This window comes from Alosa alosa, chromosome 9 (assembly GCF_017589495.1).
Source record: "Alosa alosa isolate M-15738 ecotype Scorff River chromosome 9, AALO_Geno_1.1, whole genome shotgun sequence".
Taxonomy (NCBI): Eukaryota; Metazoa; Chordata; class Actinopteri; order Clupeiformes; family Clupeidae; genus Alosa; species Alosa alosa.
In genome coordinates, this window is record NC_063197.1 from 4,858,178 (window position 1) to 4,880,884 (window position 22,707).

General features: G+C 42.2%; 1 protein-coding gene across 1 annotated transcript in view; it reads right to left on the minus strand.

Moving 5' to 3' along the window:
• Window positions 1–22,707, minus strand: part of si:ch211-51h4.2 — a 90,620-nt gene that overhangs the window by 34,917 nt on the left and 32,996 nt on the right. Inside the window, exon 8 of the mRNA XM_048253679.1 lies at window positions 17,352–17,475. Within this exon, the coding sequence (XP_048109636.1) occupies window positions 17,352–17,475 (124 nt within the window). The remainder of the gene's footprint in view (window positions 1–17,351; window positions 17,476–22,707) is intronic.

Genomic DNA, 22,707 nt, shown 5'->3' on the forward strand with positions numbered 1-22,707 from the left:
TGGTGAGGGAGTGTGTGTAGCCAACAGGAGGGAGCGATGGAAGGGAAATCTGGACAGAAGACAAAAAAAAGACATCAGAGAGAAAAGTGGGATAGGAGGGGAAGAGTTCTGAAAGAGCTGCTCTTGCTGCTGGGGTTCTGACTGCACTGTCACATTGGCAGCACATCTGAGCCAGTTTGCTTACCTGTTAAGGACACTTGCAGCAATCTTTCCCAATTAACACCCAATGAAAACTCTTCCCTCTCTCCTAATTGGCTTTTATTTTGTCACGCCAGCTGAGGTGATAAATAGAAGAGGGAATATTTACTCTGTGTGTGTGTGTGTGTGTGTGTGTGTGTGTGTGCGTGTGTGTGTGTGTGTTTAACATCAAAGGTTAAGAAGAGAACTTCCTCTTACCCAGCGCAACAGTCCCATCAGGAACGAAGCTTCCCAATTTGGCTGAAGTCATTCGTGGTCTCTTGGTGAACTTCTGAACCCACCACAAATGTCACCACCCACCTTTGGGACATAAATTTCAGCAGGCTTTTAGAGGCACGAGCAGGCACAAAGCAGGAGCATCCTACTGTATGTAATGCAGCACACATATAGATTCTCATTCATATGACATTTTCAAAGAGGTGGCTGGAATCTGAAAAAAAAAAAAACTATTTCTCCGGGCGCCATTTGAAATGCCCTTGAGGAACCTGACTGAAACATGCTTTAACACACAAATTGACAAACCTTTATTCCAGAGTAATATCTTGTGTCAAAAAAGACCCGGGCACGGAGAGGAGAGATGAAAGAACAGTAAAAGAAGTTGTGAGGAGAGGGACAACACACAGAGGCCCTTGACCTGCCTCCCTCACCACTCCATGTCTATGTGGAGAACCACACGCAGGCGGCTTAATTGCTTTATAAATAACCAGAGCCCTAATTAACAAACAGCAACGCAACTTGTGTGTGCTTACACTGCCCCCTTCACAGCACCCTCTACCAAGGTCAAAGCAGTCTTTTCTTTGAAGTCGCGCACACACACACACACACACACACACACACACACACACACACACACACACAAAAGCACTGCCGCATGCGCTGCACGTATGTGTGAAACATGATGAGTTGTGACCAACTCCTGTAAATGTGCTCTTCTGTCACATGACAATGACAAGGCAATGTCATACATCATCAAGCGTTGCTAAGAGCACAATGCATATGTTTTGCACTGAAATGCCTACATGCTGCAATCCGGTTGATTTGTTTTCTGTAGTAAATGTGCAGAGCATCCATGCCTGCCTTAGCATGGTAATCTGTCAACCACTGAATCATGGGACGATGATGATAGCTGGAGGCATTAAAGGAAGAGCATGGAATATTCATACACATTCTATTGCATGCATATACTGTCCCATGGATACGCTGGTAACAGGTAGCAGGGAAATGGCTGTGTAGTGTCAGGAGGGCGTTACCATGCCTTCCACACAGCATGGCTTCAGCAGGAAGCAGCGCCTTCCATGTTAATTCCAATTCTCACTCTTGCAGTGGAGTGCGGATGAGAAGGACACCCTGAGGAAAGGCATCGCTTCCAGGTCGCTCGTGCTATCCACTCCTGGCAGACACAGTGTTCTGCTGGGAGCGGATGCTCCGTTAATGGAGTTTCTCAGTTGTAGGGGCCGAGGAGAGGCTGGCCTCGGAGACTAATGGCAGCCTTGCTCTGTACCAGCCGGCTCCACTCATGCTGTCAGCCACAACAAGCCCAGCACAAGTTGTCAAGATGAAAGCAGGGAGACGTCACCTCAGATGCCCTCCCTCAAAGTAGTCTCAAAATGGCCTCAAATGGCCAGAACAGGTGGGAATCATCTACAGTCTCTTTACCATCACTGGAGACAGAGCAGAGTGTTGGCAGCCTCTTTCCCATCTCCAAACCTCTCCTGATGCATTATGCACAAGGCTAAATTAGTACAACTATGATTATCATTCTGTACTTTTACACAGAGTTTATTATTATTAAGGAAGAGTGTGGAGGACAAGCGAGGAGATTTGAAATTCATGAGATGGGAATTTCCACCAAAGAGCGTTTCATAAACATGAATTTCATAAATATTCTTCCGTACTTCATCACTACAGTAAACTCCATACTGTTGCACCCGAAAAAGCACACACAAACAGAGGGAGCTCAGATGAAACAGTGGATGGTGTCAGGAAGGTTTTGTAGCGGGCGGCTCGAGTTGCTCAGTGGTGCAGCACGACGCTGAGCGGCAAGAGATGGTGCTCAGAAGTCAGACGCCACTGGTCCGAAAAGAGAGCACATAAAGGCAGACATATCTTTTTAGAGAGTGGGGTAAAAAAGAGAGAGAAGGAAAAGACTAGATGAAAAAGAGGGGAAACTTGTTGCGTTCTCTTAAGAGGGAACTGGTGACTGGGAATAATGTCACATCTGAGTAAAAAAGGAGTTGAATGCGTCCAAAGACTTTCTAATGAGGAGACACAGCACTTAAAGAATCCTCCTCTGGACTGTATGAGGTTACTTTGTAACGCCACTATGGCAGTTGTCTGCACACATCCTGCACCTTCCTGTAATGTAAGTAACCAACCACATTTTTGTCCTTATTAGCCTTATTTTTGCCATTTGGGGGGAGATTTGTATCAATGATATGAGTAATCTGTGTTGAAATCTGAATTGAATGAGTAATATCATTCAATTTATATTTAAACACAGATTGGCCTGATGTGCTTTTTATGTCAATATGACCTACCTTACATATGCCTCCTCATTCATTTAAAAAGGAAAATAGCTTCACAAAATAAAACAAATGAAACAGAACTGCTAATAAATAGTGAATATAATATACAGCTCTCATTTACTGTTAATGGGTGCAGCCTTGTTGGAAATTTGAATTCGGGGTACTCAGAGTTCGAATGAGGTGACAAGAAGGAATAGAAATGTCAGGGGGCATTCCATTTTTAGCTTCCTGCTCATAACTGGGAAAAACAACAGGGAAATCGACTTGAGTACAAATGGAACACACCATTAGTGGCTTTCTAGTGCATTACATGATGAAAGCGATAGTGCAATGTCAATTTAACTTTGCCAGGTGCACTGAGTGAGTGTGTTGTGAATGAAACTGTACACACGCTACCGAGTAGGGGGTGCTCCATCAGAGCCCACTCGGCCCTGCTCGAAAGCACCCATTTCACGGCCTCTATACCTCCCTTCTACTTCCTTTATCTTTCTCTCCCTCTCTTCCTCCCTCCCACAATCACTCCTTTCTCTCTCTTGCCGCTGTTGTGCTCTCTCGTCTCTCTGGTGGCTGGAGAGGGAGTGGGGCAGCAGTAAGAGTGACCTCCAGCAGCACGTGTGTCTGTGCCGGCCAGCTTCACCTCCCCCTGTCACTTAACCCCCACAGCGGCTGCTCATGCGTTTCGCCAGGAGAAGAATGCAATTTCCTCAGCAATTTCAGACACCAGAGGCAGAGTAGCTGAGCTAACATGTACATGCACACACACACACACACACACACACACACACACACATACATCAATACACACCAATCTATGGGCACACACACACACACACACTGTACCAATATGCAAAGATGTGCAAAAGCACCAACACACATATAAACATAGATGCACCAACTTTGGCACACACACACACACACACACACACACACACACAAATCAATGCAAACATCCTTCAGTCTTTAAGCACCTACACTTGCTCTCTCTCTCTCTCATACACACACACACACACACACACACACACACACACACACACCTTAAGCACGTCCAAACCCAAACAAATGCCTCTAAATTCATGCCGTGCAGCAGCAGCAGCGAGTGGTATCGCCTAATGCACACGGGGGACCTTGAGATGAACTGAGTGAATCCATTTCACTGTGGATCAGACAGGGATGGAGAGAGTTGCCATGAAAGGAGGGGAGAGATGGAGGGAGAGAGAGGCCAGGGTGAACGCTGGAGATAGAAGAACAGAGAAATAGGAAACAAGAGAAAGACAGGCAGAAGTTCGAGAGAGAGAGAGGGAGAGAGAGAGAGAGAGGGAGAGAGGGAGGGAGGGAGGGACTGGCCAGCTCGTAGATAAATAGGAGGGATGCAGGAGCTGACATGTGAAGGAAAAGCATCGTTCATAAGGATGGTGCTGTCCTTCCCCATTCCAAAGCAAACTTGTTACGGAGCAGAGAGCTATGATACCCGCGGCCCCTCACCTAGCCAAGCCCTCCACCTCCAAATGGGCCTCTCTGTCCACACAATGGAAACGTGACAGAGGAGCTCCCGCTAACTCTTAAGCCCAGCTCTAAAACAACCTGACATGGAGGGCAAATAGGGAAGAGAGGAGAAAAGAGATGTCTTTGATTTAGTTTTATTTTCAGAAAAACAAACAGCAAATTCTGTCTTACCTTTCCCAACTATGTCCCCAGAAATTGGAAACTAGAAGAGAAAGTGTCTTTGTTTGCAGATAATAAAGGCCAACCTGGAGTACAATAACACACTCTAGATTTTTGCGCTGGTCAAACATTGGCATGAGAAGCAAGAGATGTCATTATTTACATTCTTCAAAATTAATTAAAGGGGTCTGTGTGAGATAAGAGAGAAAAGCACAAACGTGCAAATTCTCTTTGCAGAGATAACAGGAAACCTTCAATCACCAAATTTTGAAGAACAATTCCCATCAGCAGAACCGAGTAACAAATCAATCCGTCTTAATATAGCAAATAAGTATGCTCTCCCTGTTTAATTGTCTTTAGAGACAAATATGTATTTCTCCCTGGGTGGCTTATCATTCATCTGTCATCCACGGTCCCACAAAGCTGAGGCTTCCCCTAGGCTGTCATTATACCCGTCTAGTATACTGAATTGCCTTTTCATGGGTATTAATTAGCACTCAGTATGTAAAAAGGAAACAGCAGTCAATTCAATAGCGCATTGAAATGAAGCTCAATGAGAATGTCTCCACATCATTCATTGTCCTTGTAGGAGGCTGAGGAGCTCGCTTCCCTTGCAGTGGCACCGTATCATTTCATTGATCGACAGTGTCAGGATGGCTTATTTATGGATGCCATTGTGCTAGTGCCCTGGTATGCACACGAGCGTGCGCGCACACACACACACACACACACACACACACACACACACACACACACACACACACACACACACACACACACACACACAGATGCACATGCACACTACGAGGAAGAGAAGGCCGCTATTACTTCCATGATCTCCAGTGCACATGGGAGAGGGGACATAAAAATATTACCTCCATTTGCGGCTTTGTTTTGGTATTCAGCGCTCTAACAAGGGAGGAGAAACTCTCAAAAGCTCAGAATCTCTAGTGAATACCCAGTGCCCATTTAATCTCTGCAAGGCCATATTCAATAAATGGGCACCTCTTTTGAACCCCTCTTGTGGCTGTTTTCTTTTACTAAGAAGCAAAAGGGGGAAAACAAATAGAAAAAATGCAGTGCGTGCGAGTGGACTGGGGAAAAAACAGACAAACAATGTGCGCCGCCATTTCCTGCTAAATAATTCTCCGGCTTTCGTATTTTATTAATGGGCAAGTGGTGGGAGAGTCTGCTGGATGCGAGCTCCGCAGGGATGAGAACACAATGGAGAGCGCCGCGCGGAGGGCTTCGATCTGTTTGGAGTAGATAGCACTTCACTGAGGCCGGGGTCGGTAGGGGGGTGGGTGGGGGTGACGGAGGGGGGAGGGCAGGGTCGGGCGTACAGCGATCATGCAGTCTCCACCGACAGTGAGCCAATCAATGGAGGAGAGACATACTAGCATTCAGATGCACTCTGATCAATCAGAGCACGCGGACACTTCCTCACAAACGTCCACAAACGTAAAAACTCACACACACACACACACACATGCACACCCATACAGACTCTGCTTTATGTGTAGCATAATACACTTCAAAGTGCAAACACAAGTAGAGAAGTATGCCTCGGTCGGACAGGAATGGCGACATACACCTGATAACAAACATGTCCAGCACTGCTTGAGCACCCTCCCACACAAACGTCCTATCATACACACAATCACAGCTTCATATGCTTTTGAAGTAAAAATGATTCCTTAGTGGAAGCGACACTCACGCCCCTTCATCGCATAAATATATAATGACATATAAATCCATCAATATATCAAACGCTGTGCAGAAAAAAAAATGCACTTTGAAGAATATTAATGAGCCTCAAGGTTTTTTTTTTAAAATATTTTCAACAGTGGTTCAGGGCATGGCACGGCGGCAGTAACCAGCGAGATTCACTTCTCCCTGCGATTATTTATTTTGCTTACACTGCTCTTTGTCTTTCCACGATCGATCAAAGTGTCCAGTGGGCTCCCCCTGGCTACACATTGTTCACTCCGCCTGTCCAGGGCTTTTCCAATTGTCTTTAATTACCCCGGCATCTCCATAAATACATTCATTACTCTGTTTTTATGTTTCTACTGCCCTTGTCCACGCTTCCTGGCTTGGGCAGAGAGCTCTTGAGAGTATGCATGCCGTATAGAGGATGAGAATACTCCAGGAGCTGACTGCAGTTCTTACCCAACCACTAGGTAGCGCTGTGCAGTAAGTGCACTACTGCTGCATTTGAGCTACTGGTGCTGGAGACTGGAGGATGAGTAGCCGTGTAGAGTGGAAGTGTGCATTAGCCCATCGCTCCAGTCAGGTTTCGCGGCTCTATTTACTTATTTATTTGCCTCCTCAGAGCTGGGGAGAATAGAGTCTCCTAAACAGAATCAATCCACAGCCAGATTCACAAAGGGGTCAGAATGTGGACTGTGTGCATTATTCATGGTCAGCCAACACACACATGTCTGATAATTGTCCATGAGCACAGGGTCAGCCGAGGAGTGCCGCTTAAGCAGTTTTGCCGTTGCTTAAAAACAGTGCTGCGTTGGTGAAAACGGGCCTACTCATATACTGTCAGGGATTCTGCTACTTGGCAAAAGGTTGGAATTACCATGTAGATAATTATTTCCAGCCAACATGGCGCCCTATCACGTTCTACCGTGGGATGAACAAAATGATCCTGGTAACTACAAAGTGGATCATTAGTGCGACTGCTGAGTATTGACAGATCCACAGGAACTGTGACATATAACCAAAGGAAGAGATGATACAGAAATCAATTCACATTCTTATCACATAGCTTCAGATCTAGGTGTAGATCTGAAGCTATGTGATAAGGTATGGGCTTTTCAGTTATGTGTTGATGAGGACCATATATCCATCTAATGATATACCAAAATACCACCTAAATGTCTTAGTATTTCCAAAATGTTCCTTTTCCTTTCATTTTTGTCTGTGCTTAATAGTTCTGTCAAATTATAAAAAAAGCCAAATAGCCCATGTCTTCAGGAGAGCTAACTAACATACAGTATAAGAGCAGAAAATTACTCAGCCTTGTTGTTTCTCCTCTCAGGGCAAAGGGAACTATTTTGGACAATTGCTGTGGTAGCATGGAAAGTTATTATCCCACGCGGAAACCCTTAAGGATTTCTTGTCCTTGAACCACTCTCACCAACTGAGAGATCACGGAGATTGATTTCAGATGCCTAAGATAATGAAAACAGACAACTGTCCTGGAGCGAAAGCTACCAAAAAAAAAGCAAAAGTGCACCTTCAGAAGTATTCTGCAATATTGAGACAGAGTAGCACCCAGTGAACAGATCTATGAGACTCAGAGAGTATGTCAGTTTTGCCCTCACAAAGGCATGTCTATATGTTGGCTTGTGGAGAGTCAGTTTACAAGGGGAAGGCAATGATGGTGCTGAGGACCTCATAAACCTTTCTTCTTGCTCAAAATAACGATACCAAAACAGTACAATTGTATGAAAAACAGTCACAGTTTGGGGTTTTGAGTTTTGTCTTGTGTCTTTAGTCTCATGGTTATGGGCCATAAAGTTTGCAGTAGTCTTGTGTTTACTTCCTGTGCCTCTGTTGGTATGCCACTGTGCTGCCCTGTCGTGTGGCCTTGACTTGTGAGTAAAGCGTTTGAGTTGTATCCCGTGTTTTGTTGTGCATTTGGGGCTTACCTCAACTGGGCATTGACAAAAGCCAGATGAAATCACATCAGCATGGGGAAACGACTGTTTACCAGTAACTGTACGCTTACACAGATCTGAGGCTTTGAGCCTACGGGAATGAACTCTTGCCGTGCTTAATTGCTGCACCTTTAGGTGCCAGGTTCACAGCTGCCATTTGCACCCATTGTGATGTGTCATCAATTGGGGATTATGGAGTCTGCGGCTGGATTAGACCACTCAGGTCACAGTTTAAGCACCATGGTCTAGAGATTTTCCACTCCCCGCTAGCTCTGTTGAAGCAGGACTACCAGCAGATTCCTGTGGGTGGTCATGATGAGGCTTCCATGTTGTACATTCTGCAATATATGTTTGTGAGCGGGGATGCATTCATGCAGCAAGAAGCAGAAGATGAATAAAACACACAAGACTCATTTGCCTTTTTTGTTTTCAGGGATTAAGGTCAGTTTGAAAGTCACCAAAGCAGTGGACTAGACAGCTGACAGAAAGAGAAGGACAGACACATGCACATACTGAGACAGCAGAGTCACAGAGAGAGGGGGCTGGACAGAGGACATCCCAAAGCCTAGGGGAGAGAAACATATTGCTTGTTTTGTGGCGACCACAAACATTTAATAGAACGAATGAAGAAAGTGAATGCAGGCCGTGCATCTAAACCAAGCCTGATGGAGTAATTCACTCTCAGAGTACAATTTTTATACGGCTGCTGTAATAAATCACTATGTATTTGAGAGGTTTAACACCAGAGGCAGAGGCAGGCAGATTACTAACTGCAAATGACAATATTGATACCTGAAATAGAAAAGTAATTTCAGTCCAATCAATACTAAAATGATCTGAGATGTAAAAGCGTTGCTCATGGATGTTAACAAATTAAATAGGGCACCATTGCTGGTCTACTGTGTAAAAAATAATCAATCTTTTGCAAACATGTGTCATACTGTACAACCTTAAAAAAGACCATGCAGAATAAATGTTAAGATTAGATCCTATTTTATCATGAATCCTTCCTGTTGAGTATTTTATATATTGATTTGTTTTAAAAGAGATAACACTAAAAGTGTTATGTCAAACAAACCATGTGCGTTTTTCCAGCTTAGCACAAAGAAGCGGCTTCATTTGTTTGAAACAACAGCCCTGTGAGCGTGGAAATGTCAAGGCGATTGCGCTGGTGGTGCTCGTGCAGAGCCATACGGCACGCGGAACTCCGCAATATGTGCTTTCCCTCGTGCTCCTGTCATGAATGCCAGCACTGCCAAATGATGGGAGGATTGTTTCCCATGCACTTGACCCAGCGTGTGCCACCAAGATTCGCTGACCTGAAACAACTCCAAAGGCTACGCACAGCGGGCATCCTCCCCGCCATCTGCATGGAGTAGAGGAGAAGGGGAAAAAACACAACATACGGCTGTGCCACACACATGCTCTGCACCCTTTGTGTCAGAAACTACAGAAACTACAGAACTACCGAAAACCAGTGCAATGTGAATGCCAAATTCAGTTCATCTCCTACTATCACAACTATCATTTGTGTTGCACAAGACGCAGGTTAATCAGTTTGACATAAGGCAGTGGCAGACTACTTTAAAAAAAAAAAAAATTGTTTATAAAAAAAAAATGATTTGCTTGGGTCCCTCTACAGTTGAGAAACACAATAATAATCTAACTAAAAATATATATGCGTCTTTTGCAACAAAGTATGAACATAACGATATAATATAGAGGGAATGCACCAACAGCTGTCTGTAGAAAAAGATCTCTGAGTTCCTGTAGCATAGCAGCTCTTTTGCGTTACAATTACGGAGGGGTGTGCCATCAAAATGATTTTGGAAACGTTATGTTAAGTTAAAAAAAACTGTTAAACTGCCTTTTCTGTATGCACAAGTATGCATGTGCGTGTTAAATGCCACTCTATTGAGCTGACGTCATAAGCATACACAGTGTACAGTATAGTCCTGTAATTCATTCTGCAAAAGATGTTGTTGCTTTTCTGTTTCCATTCTGGGAAGTGGGTTTGCTGCCTGTCTGACAGACAATCACTGTAATTTTGTATTCTAAAAGACGGAATTGCTAATGTTAAGAATTTATAAGAATAGCCTCAATGTCTAGCAATTCCTGTGCCATTCAAATATTTCTAAAATCTGAGCACACACACACACACACACACACACACACACACACACACACACACACACACACACACACACACACACACAAACACATACAAACAGACCAATATAATTTGGCAACATTGCATTACAGTTGGGAATAATAGCAGTGATCACATAGCCTAAGGTAACCACCCATACAAGAGCTCTCTACATTTGATTTGATATCTATGTTCACCACAGCCATTTCCTCCTGTTTAACTGCAACCTATGCCGAGACGAGAGAAGCCATTTTCACATCATCTGACTACCTGATTTTTATGGCAGCAGGGGCTGGCCAGCCATTGGGAATATATCCATAGCACATTTCCAAAATTGCGGCCATATGCATTTTTAATGGATCTACATTTGAGATTATTAATTCTCCCTTAAGAGTTAAGGCAGCCGCCGTGCCAGACCCAACAATAAATCCCTGAATTCTGGCAATTATCAAGCCGGCATCTGACATGCTTCCTGTCCAGTTCTCCTGCTAATTACTTCCAGGCAGCCATTGAACTCATCTGCATATTCAATTGGAGGCTTGGCAGGCGGCTCCTCAGACTGTTTAACATTACTGCTGACCCAAACAGAATGGAGCCGCGGGGGAACGAGGAAGGAGTCAGACTGGGCTGTCTGGGGGAGGAGGATGGTGGAGGATGGTGGTGGAGCGGAGGCGGAGGAGACTCGACCAGCATGAAAGAGGATGTGTGTGGACGGTCAAAAGAGCGTGCGATGCGGAGAGTTTAATGCTTGTCAGGACGGCTCAGTGAGCCCCGAGTAAGAGAGGCAAGCGCAACCAACACGAGCGCTTTAAAGCAGCAAAGCACACGCGAAACAGCGCAGAGTCAGAGCCTGCTCCAGGTCATGGGGAAAGACAGGGGGTTGTGTTAAGGGCTCTGAATTGAACGTCAAAGGAATGTCAGACAATGTTAAATGGTCTGTGGTGAGGAGTGTGCTTGTGCGAGTGTATGTGTGTGTGTCTTTCTATGCTTTTACATGCAAAGAAGCAGGGTGGGAACACTTACAAGCACACACAGCTGCATACATTTATTCATTTGTCTCTCCATGCTTGTATGCACATTTGTGTGTGTGTGTGTGTGTGTGTGTGTGCTCTTCTTTCTCTGTGTGTGTGTGTGTGTGTGTGTGTGTGTGTGTGTGTGTGTGTGTGTGTGTGTGTGTGTGTGTGTTAGAGCAGGGAGTCTTGAACATTTTTAGAGGTCAGGTACCCCTTACATGGGGGATATTTTCCAAGGAAGCACAGCCTAGACTGGCTGAGGTACAGTGCTCTCAGTTCACCTATTGAAATGCTTGGTACACAGAGCTGATGGCAAGTGTGCAATGTCTGCTGACACCCCTTATGGATGGGGTGGGGCGGGTGCACTTTTTAGCGCACGTGGAACACTTAATTATAAAAAAAAATTACACGCACATGTTGAATGAAATTTGACTTGTGCAGCAATTAGTAAATCAATATACAATTAAGACAATAAAGAGACCAAAATGTGTTAATTTATGTTGCCTAACAAAACCTATACAACAGAAAACGTTCGTCTTAACACACAGATTTGCAATTGCAAACTCTACCGAAATTATTTGTAGCCTATGTGGTCGTCCTCACGTTATCTGTCATTGACCTGGGCTACAGCGTAATACTTTATCAGGTGACCAGTCGGCTAAAAATGCTTAGTTGTTTGATGCTGTATGAGACATTTTACTGCACAACAAAATGATTACACGTTGGGCTTAGAGGGCAAACTGATTTACGATTTACGATTTTACTTGATCTGTAAGACAATAAAGAGACCAAACAGTACGAGAAGGAATTATAGTGGGCTACTGACTGTTGTCATTACATGAATGCAGATGGGCATTTTTCACAGGTAATGGGGAACTTCCCGTTTCTTCTGTCACAAATGAATGTGTTAATACATGTTGCCTAACAAAACATATACAACAGAAAACGTTCTTCTTAACACATAAATTTGCAAAATCTACCGAAATTATTTGTATGTGGTCGTCACGTTATCTGTCATTGATTTGGGCTACAGCGTAAAACTTTATCTAGCTTCATCTACTGTAACTAGTTTATCAGGTGACCAGTTGGCAAAAATGCTTGTTTGGTGCTGAATGAGACATTTTACTGCACAACACAATTATTACATGTTGGGCTTAGAGGGCAAACTGTAAGATTTTGCTTGATCTGTATGTTACCTGGCTGATGGGGCACGGGAGAAGCAGCCTGTCAGCGACCATGCCTGCTATCTGAAGACGCTTACTGAACTGCTATGGTGCAGCACATCTGGCGTGCCCTAAGCCTAAACGCACGAAGTTCACGTGACAAAGAAAGAGAGATAGGCTGGTCGGGTGTGCGCAAGGAGGTGGCTCATTTCGGGGCATTGTTTCAGTCGTTTTTAATGGCTCAGGTTTTTCGAAACCGACCTCAGTAAAATCTTAATAATATTAATAATTAAAAAAAAAAAAGTTTCAAAAGGGCATTTTCGTTGATAAAGAGCAAACTTCCTAGTGTCTATGTATGCACGCCTATGATTCTCTGTACTACTATTGTGGTACGCCATTTTACTATTTGTAAGTTGACTAAAGTGTCCCACATTTGGGTCAAAGTGCCCAGGGGGTCGCGGGTTTGAGTTCCAGTTGGGAATAATAGCAGTACTGTAGTTACTAAGGTAACAGATCCAACTTGGATCATATCCTGAGCCCACCCAATCTCTCTTTCACGTCATGTCACTCTCTTCACTGTCCTGTATCAATAAAAAGCAAAAAGTCCCTGCTCCCCAAAAAATATAATATACTATTTGTGGGAATACTCCTTACTCTTTTTTGGGGGGCAGCTGTGGCCTACTGGTTAGGGCATGGGGCTTGTAACGGAAGAAAAATGTGGGCGGGGAAGTGTTTGAGCACTGCTCTCCCATGCCCACATCCACGGCTGGAAGTGCCCTTAAGGAAGGCACCTAACCCCTCACTGCTCCCCGAGCGCCGCTGTAGCAGGCAGCTCACTGCTCCAGGTTAGTGTGTGCTTCACCTCACTGTGTGCTCACTGTGTGTTGTGTTTTTCACTAATTTACGGATAGGGATAAATGCAGGGACCAAATTTCCCTCACGGGACTTTGCCCTATTCTTGGCTACTTTGCGATCAGATGTCTCTTTAGCTTATCTGACTAAATCTGACTGAACTAAAAACACAGTTCTAAGAACTACTGACTGAAGAGGTTACCCCTAAAAACGACACAGTTCTAAGAACTACTGACTGAAGAGGCTACCCCTAAAACGACACAGTTCTAAGAACTACTGACTGAAGAGGTTACCCCTAAAACGACACAGTTCTAAGAACTACTGACTGAAGAGGCTACCCCTAAAACGACGCAGTTCTAAGAACTACTGACTGAAGAGGCTACCCCTAAAACGACGCAGTTCTAAGAACTACTGACTGAAGAGGCTACCCCTAAAACGACACAGTTCCGAGGGCTGTTTTTCCATTTTCATTGCCACTCCCCGTAGAAATGCCAAGGTGATGTCACACCTACATTAATGGAGCACTCCTGATGGTTGGCCAAAACGTTCCACATAAAGTTGTTTGGCTTTTCCTCTTAGATTTGCACTGAGCAAATCTAAAAGGGAAAATGGGTATTTCAAATGTAAACATCCTTGTTGCTCCAATCATCCGCTTCCACACTTAGATGCCAACACTCACTATCTCTGCTCCACGATATACACACACTCACTATCTCTCTCCTCCACGATATACACACACTCACTATCTCCTCCACGATATACACACACTCACTATCTCTCTCCTCCACGATATACAGTACACACACTCACTATCTCCTCCACGATATGCACACACACTCACTATCTCTCTCCTCCATGATATACAGTACACACACTCACTATCTCTCTCCTCCATGATATACAGTACACACACTCACTAGCTCTCTCCTCCACGATATACAGTACACACACTCACTATCTCTCTCCTCCATGATATACAGTACACACACTCACTATCTCTCTCCTCCACGATGTGCACACACACTCACTATCTCGCTGTTATTCCTCATTCCATTCCTGACTAGAAGCCCACATTGTCTCAGAGTTAATGAGGGTGGGAGTAATTGTGAAGTCAAGTCATTTTTATTTATATATTGGCCACAATATGCTTGCTTTATTGGCAGATGGTCCCCATCTATAGATATGCATTGTTTTGATGATGCAGCACAGTTTCATATCACAATAACAAATAATTTTCCGGACCCCTGTTTATGGGTTTCAGATGCCCATTTTGACCACCACTGTTAGAGGATCCTCAACACAGATGAAGTCTCAGTTGACCGGGGAGGCACGATTCACAGTGTGGCACGCATGGACCTGGCTCTGCTCCATGAGGGGCACCACACTCATAAGCGTTTGACTCCCCTATTTTAGATAACCCTGGACAGGGCAAACTGGGACCAACACCCCTCTGAGTGTGATTGATGAGCCTGATTTGTCCGCTGATGAGAAAAAGTTGAGAATGAGTGTCCAGCATGTGAGGTGTCCACTGTTGAGCAGGGACAAGGCCTCACTATTGATAAATGACTGCAGGTGATTATTCATCGTCTCCCTGGAGAGCGAAGGGCCACGAAGATGCACCAGCCCCTCGTATGAAGTGTTCAAGTTAAATGATAACACTGCACAGTATATGTACATGACACATGTACATTAGTTCCATTTCAAGACAGTCTGTGGTAGATCTACACATTGTTCAAATAAAATGGTAACATATTACATATTTTACATATTATTGTAAGAGTAAGGCCCCTGTCTGTATGAAATGAGATTATAAGTGTATATTTGTGTATAATATATCTGTGCATGACTGACACATTGCACATTTGTTGATTTTACGTTCAAAATACGAAAATTGAAAGGGGGATTAAAACTTCACAAAGCACTGGCAGCCAGTGAGGAAAAGACACTGAAGCAAAAAATTATTTGTCACCCAACATGGATATGCACCTTCCCGAAATGGATTTTCAGAGAAATATGGACATGATTTAGCATAGGCATAAATTCCAAAGTAATATTAAATATTTAAAACTAAAGTCTACTGCTCAGAGGGTGATACAGTTGTACAATCATGAACAACCATATCCATCAGCATCTCCATCTATACTGGCAGCTTTAATATTGCTTTTTTATTGCAATGCTGCATTTGCATTTAACGACTCAAAGAGCAAGCTGTCACTCAAAGTCTGTGGCATTTTCATTTGGGGCAACCAGTGTGTGTGTGTGAGAGAGACGCAGAGAGTGTGTATGTGTGCGTCTGTATGTGTTTGTGAGTGTGTTTTTTTCCACTGTTACTGTACTTAAAATGGGTGGGGAGCCATGAGAGCTAGTCACTTTACCCTCATAAATCACCCGTCAAAAAGCATTATTATTTCATAATTTCAGTTCATTATTGCGGCATTGTCATATCCTAGCCTTCACGTCTATTTATTAATTTCTATCCATCTTGGTGGATCTAACACAGATTAATGAAATGCTCACCTGGTTGGAATAATTGAGTGCCAATGCAGAGCAAACAGGGTGGGAAGGGGATGCATCCCAAATGCACAGAGCTTTTAATCGAGCCTTGATGTCGGCCCAAGCAAATAACTCCACTTGTGAAGTGCTTCAGGGATTGCATATCCAGGGAGGTACATATTTAAAGCATGCTTTTCAAAAGGGAGAATATGTGTCATATAAAAAGAAAACGCATACTACTTTTACTATTACTGCATTCCATAGCATCATATACAAAATCCCACTGCGATAGCACTGGAAATCTCAGTAAAGTACAAATGACACCATTTATCTAAGTAGGGCAGCCTTCTAGTCCCAGTTACAGAAGTACTTCTGAAACCTTCTCCGGACCTATAGTGGCTTTCAATTAAATCGCAAATCCCCCTTTAGTAAACCAAAGGAAGGGAAGATGTGAGTTTGTATAGCCTACTACATCAAAAAGACACCCTACTGCACAGTGCACTTGGCAATGCTGACAGCTGACTCAGTGAGAGGTCTTGTGAATGGCTATGCCTATGATGCATAGTATGATTATCAGAAGGGCAGGTCTGACAGTGTACAAACACTTTGGTATTACTGTATTTTGCTGTTAAGTGTGATGGACAGAGCCTGAGCCTAATGTGAGTTTGTGAGTGGGCTCTTCTGTCTCTTCTAAACAAGCGTTTAAATTAAGTTTAATACAGCTTCAACACCCGACTTATGCTCCATGAAGGAAGGTATTTTCTTCAAGGAACATTGGAGCATGTAATCTAATTTGTTTTGTAAGTCCAACTATGGTATGTCGCAGTAGCTGTTGTTGTTTATATTGCGTCACAGAATATTGACCATAAAATAAATGGAAACACTGATTAATTTTTTTTCTGGCATTAAAACAGAGACATTTCCCTGGCATTAGCAACTGTCCATTTTTCATGAATGGAACTCATCAGAGACTCTCAATGGTACTGTGAATTGGCTAATGGGAATGGAATGCAATCCATCATCAAGCCAGGACTGGTGCTCAATAATTTTGGATCCACTTAGCATATTTCGCTTCTAAATATATGCAATTCTACTCAAATGGAAACAATTTTTGATTAACAATGACACTTTTAGGAAATTTCACCACCCAACTCCATCTGAGGTAGGCTACACAGAACAGAGAACACAGAACAGCAATGGCAAGCAGCAGAGCTGACCAGACACTTATCAAAAACAAAAATGAATAAAACAATACAGATGATAAAGTAATCAATATTGACATAAGTACTACCACATAAAGGGCTATAGTTAATGTGCTATCAATGTCCCAGCACACCTCTTGTACAAAATACTGTAGAATAATGCCGCAAACAAGACGTAGGTGTGAGTGAGACAGAATAAAACAAGACGTAGGTGTGAGTGAGACAGAATAAAACAAGACGTAGGTGTGAGTGAGACAGAAATGGATCAATTCATTTGGCCTCCATCTCTGATGTGACATAACAATGTGTTTGACTATGTATTTAAAATATGGTCTAACAATAGACAGCCATCAGATGCAAGTTGACCAGCCCTAAAAATGAAGAAATGTTCTATCATACATTACACAACGGTCTACTTACAGTGATGATGAGCAGGATGCCTTTCAGCAGTGTCAGCAGTGAGGTGATGGGCTGGATGACCACCTGAGCCAGTAGGATCCCTAGAGACAGTATCCACGTGAAGGCCGGGATGACGTAGATGTGACTGTAGACAAGCAACAGATAAATGTCAATCAATGGGAAAGTATTTGCTATTTCCCATCACTGGGTTGACATTGGTAGCCAAAGGTCTTCAACAACTCAAAAATCTCATTAAGACTTGGATGATGTATAGTTAAATAACTACTCATATTAATGCCTAATAAGACAATCTCCTGTCAGGATACCGTCATCATCACAGTACTGAATCTGTTGTAGAGGTATTAAATGGCATTTGCCTAAATACAAACTCTTACCTAGAGAGCAGGGATTATTCTGTCTATCAGTACATCAGAAAAAACTGCCATGCTGTTTGCCGTCTCACAAAGGATCTATTTTTGGTCCTTGTCTCCTCCTCCTACTGTAAACCTCTTTGCTTCCTCTTGGCCAGATCCTCCAAGAGTGCAAGGTGTCATACAACCGGATCTATCTGGATCTCTGACCAAATGCCCTCTGTCTCATTGAGAGACTGTCTATTCTATACATTAACATTTCCTTCTATTAAGTATTAAGACACGACTGTGATGGCCATATTTGGGAACAAAGAAGAAAGGTTGAAACTTAGCCAGTAAGTAGTGGCAAGATTTAGAGAAACGTATTTGTGTATTCATGTCCTGCAGTATCGGCTACTGTAATGCTCTCTTCACTGGCCTCTAAATAATGTCCACTTGACAACTACAGCTAATTCAGAATAATGCAGCTAAAATTCCAATTCTCAGGTCTTTGCACCCGTTACCAAGTAGATGCAAAATTGAACGTGTGAAGTCTTACTCATTGTCTATAAACCCCTTACAGCTCTACAGTATATTGACCATCAAAAACATGGCGCAAAGCTTATTCTTATCTTACACTCAGTCAGTGACAAATGTTGAGCCATACGCTTCACTTTTATTATTCCTTGCGCCCAGGGGTGTGGCAGAAGGTGTGGTCTGGAGCATAATCCAAAAATCTCTATCTTACACCCTCTACAAATCATTACGCCACTGACCAAGAAAAACCTGGTCTATAGTGAAAGGCGCATGCAAATAAAATAAGGATACAGGTAAGAAAATTGGGGTAAGGGTTGCTTTTCAGGCTACATTTTTGATTGTAACCCCTTGTCAACCAATAGTGAAAGTAAATAACTGTAGAACTTTTGCCTATGAGACCACGGTGATGATTTGCCTTTTAGTTTTAGTGCAGAATGCATGTCTGATTAAGAAACAGAAGAACAATCTTTTTGAACAATGTGCCCGATGTTTGATAACAAAACCACCCTGAATGTGAACTGGACACACCCCTAAATGTATTTAAGCTTTTCACCACTGACCATGCATTTTAGATTGTCAAAATAAGGCCCTTAATGTTCTGGGCCCTAAATATATCTCGGAAATGCCTCTCAAATTTGAACCTTTTAGATCTCTATGAGCTGGTCAGCTAGTGGTGCCAGAAGTAAACAGGGTGAAAAGCAGTAAGCCCATTGCTAGAACCAGCTCCCCAAGGAGATCAGATCAGCCCCAACTATAACCTGTTTTACAGTAGACAGAGGCTAAAAAAAAACACTGTATTTTCTACGGCATTCAATGAATCAGTTGACTGCTGTGTGTGTGGGTGGGTGGGTGTGTAAAGTGCTTTGGAGCTGTAGAATTAGATTATAATACTGCTGCTATTTATTTCATATTTACTACTTATAGTTTAAGTGTCTTGGGCTTAAAGTTTTGGCACACTGATTGACCTCTATGTACAATAATGTGCTCCACAAATAAACTTGAACAAAACAGCTTATGCCAGTTTATGAAACTCAAAAATAGCGAATAAAGACTGTACACAACCAATCTATTGGCTAAATAAAAACAAAATAGAAGAAACTATAATAGCCATTTCAGCAGCTAATAAACTGCGATTTGGTGTGAACCTCATCTGTTCAATATAATTTTGTTCTCCTCTAATGGATTGCCATTGTGAGGGTGTGAGGACTGCTGAGGGGATGAAATAACATATTGATTGCCACTCTCTGGGGATCACGCTGGATTCTCTAGCTTCTATCTCTTTCTGTTCGCCTCACCTTTAACCTGACCTGATTTCAAAGTCTGTGTCTGCCTTTAATGTGTTGCTAATGAAGCATTCAAGCACATATGTGCAGAGCAGCAGCCCCACCCAACCCAAGTGGAAGCTGTGAATATCATTCAGGTTAAGTATTTATTGAGGTGTAACAAACTAAATTACCTTTTCAATGCGATCAGTGCAATTACAGAGAAATACCACTGGGATTAGTGGCACAGGTAGCAGCGCTCACAACGAATTTACACTTTAGCCGTTGATTCTGGTAACTTCCACAGCAGGGATGGTCTGCCAAGAAGTGTTCTCTCTCTGTTTTCCTACTTTTCTTCCTAATTTCTTTGTCCTTGTTTAAAGTGTTTCATTCTGCCTGATTGACTCAGCCTTGTGGTTTGCTGTGTTACATCAATATGAAATATCTCCACATTCATGTAAGGCATTTGTGTACAGAGAAAAAAACAGACACTTGTTATGAACTAGCATGGAAACAGCAAACAGTGAGACATAATTGATGATGAACAGCAGTTATGTGTTCACATGTCTAATTTTACACCAGCGAGGCTCATTACAGAGACTATTCAGTTCTCAACAATCACTACTAATGATAGCCACTCACTGTTCCTGCTCCATGCCATTTTAAAATCTGTTCATATTTTAAAACCGAGCCACGTCAACATGATGGGGATCAACATTCTTTTTATACCTGATCCAAATAAAGCATGTGGATTACAATCACTAAATTCACACTACTTCTGGTAGTCTGTAGACATGCAGCCATATTACACTTGGCTGGAATGGACCACTGTTTTGAAATTATACAAATTATGTGTATACACAATTCATCAGAATAATATATACATATTTTATAATATTCTAATGCTCTCTTGTTTGGGTACCACAGATAAACTGCAGTGTGAGTACTCATGGGAGTAGAATCACTGCACTTGAACAACTATAAAATTACCAGAGTGGCATGTTTATTCAGTACAGCTGATTAATTACGTCCCAGCAGATTTGTGATCAGACTGCATTCTGCCTGCAGTGGCTGCAAATGTTATGACAAGATCTTATCTTGAGGTGTCTGTTCAGTATTCACATTGGGCAAGTATCAAGGGCACTATAGATACACTTGGAAGGCAAATAAATTTCCCTGAGGGAATTTGTTCCAATCGATGCATGTCTCAGCCAAAGCCAAAATCATATAAGTAAAGGCACTAATGTATCATAATACTCTTCGTCTGACCTTTCAAGGCCACAGCTCATAAACAAGAGACAATTTCTGACTCATGCTCATTTGAAAGAGCTCTGGGATGTTCAGTTATGATATTGAAAGGGGAAATGTGTCAGGTCTACCTTTTTTACTTTAGATGAACATTCTTGGATCACAAGTAAATTTCTTTTATAGTTCAGATTACAAGTAACATTTGTTATGTTAGCTGTCAACTGCCATAGTATCTGAAATACTGCTAGAAGTATGTCTAGCAACATTTTCTTCAATATGTTTGAGAATCCCCTCTGATGGTGAAATTAAGTAACAACAAAAGAGAACATAACTTGTTTTTGTTTGAACGGACTGGCATCTTTACTTGTGTCGTTTGATTGTGCCCAAACATAGTGCTGAAACATCTGTGGCCATCTGTGTGTGTGTTCCAGCTTGAAGGAAATGTCAGTGGCACAGTGGAGAACAGTTCAGGGGAAATAAAAACACAAGCATTCAAGAACAAACTGCCAGGTGTCATTTGATATGTAAATGAAAAGGAGACAGTATTTTGCATAGATCAAATCCACCCAGAGGACAGCCAGAGGACGCACAGAAGTGATTTTACTAGACACATGCAGCAGAGGAAGATCACACAAATGAAGCCCTGCAGGAGGATAAGGGAGAAATAAACCGGGGGATAAATGTTGAGGAAATGATTTACAATTCTGACAAAATTTTGATTTGTGCACAGGAATTAAGAATTTGTGCTCTAAATATAATCCCCTGGTTCCTGTAATACAAACAGTGCCCACCACATTTACTGGCACCACTGATGAATAGAATAATGAAAGAGGAATAACTCTTTAAATCCAACCTTAGAGAAAAGCAAATGTACTCAGTTAATACATATTTTACCATTATTTATTTATCTGTAAAATTGCTTGTAGTAGAAATCGACAAAAGTGGTTGTTTCATATAGTAGGTATCTGTAACCTACTCTTTAATTTCCCCCGTGCACTTGCCTTGAGTAGACCCTCAATAAGTTGGTTACTGTTAGGGTGTTAAGAGTCCCAAACTTCACCCAATAGATAAGTTGGTTAATGTTAGGGTGTTAAGAGTCCCAAACTTCACCCCATAGATAAGTCGGTTAATGTTAGGGTGTTAAGAGTCCCAAACTTTTTTTATATTTAATTCAGTTTGTGTTTGATAGTTTGTAGTTTGGTAGTTTACTATTTTATCATTATTATTATTATCACTATTATTATTATTATTATTGTTATCATTACTATTGTTTTGTTTTTTTTGCTTTGTTTTGTTTGTTTGTTTGTCTGTAGAGCACTTTGTGCTTTGTGCTTGAAAAGTGCTATATAAATACATTTTATTATTATTATTATTATTATAAACTTCACCCCATAGATAAGTCGGTTAATGTTAGGGTGTTAAGAGTCCCAAACTTTACCCCATAGCCACTTTTTTCCTTCCTGAAAGAGAGAGGCCACTTGGGCAAAGTATTGTAACAAGCACTTCCTATTATATACTGTATGTACTAATAATCTGTAGGTACACTAAAATACATATGTATGGACAACGTGTGTACATGATATACATATTGTTACATAGGTTGTTACACTGTACTTCATTATGTAGATTCACTGAAACAAGGACCCCATAAAATAAAGTGTTACAATATTCTTTTTAACAAAAACACACACAAAAACACAACTATTGGCACCACTGTACTTATTTCTTAAAGCCTCCCTCTGCCCATCAAAGACCTCTTAGTGTTTTCTTGTAACATCTCATAAAGTTAGAGAACACAAAGCAGGGAATTTGAGAGTATTCCTCTTTACACAATATCTCCAGATCATCCAGATATCTAGGTCCTCTATTGGGCATTCTCCGGGTAAAACTCATCTCATTGGTTTTATATGGAGTTCAGGTGAGGGGACTGAGATAACCATGGCAGAAACAGGATGTTGTGTACAGTACCTACTGTAATGT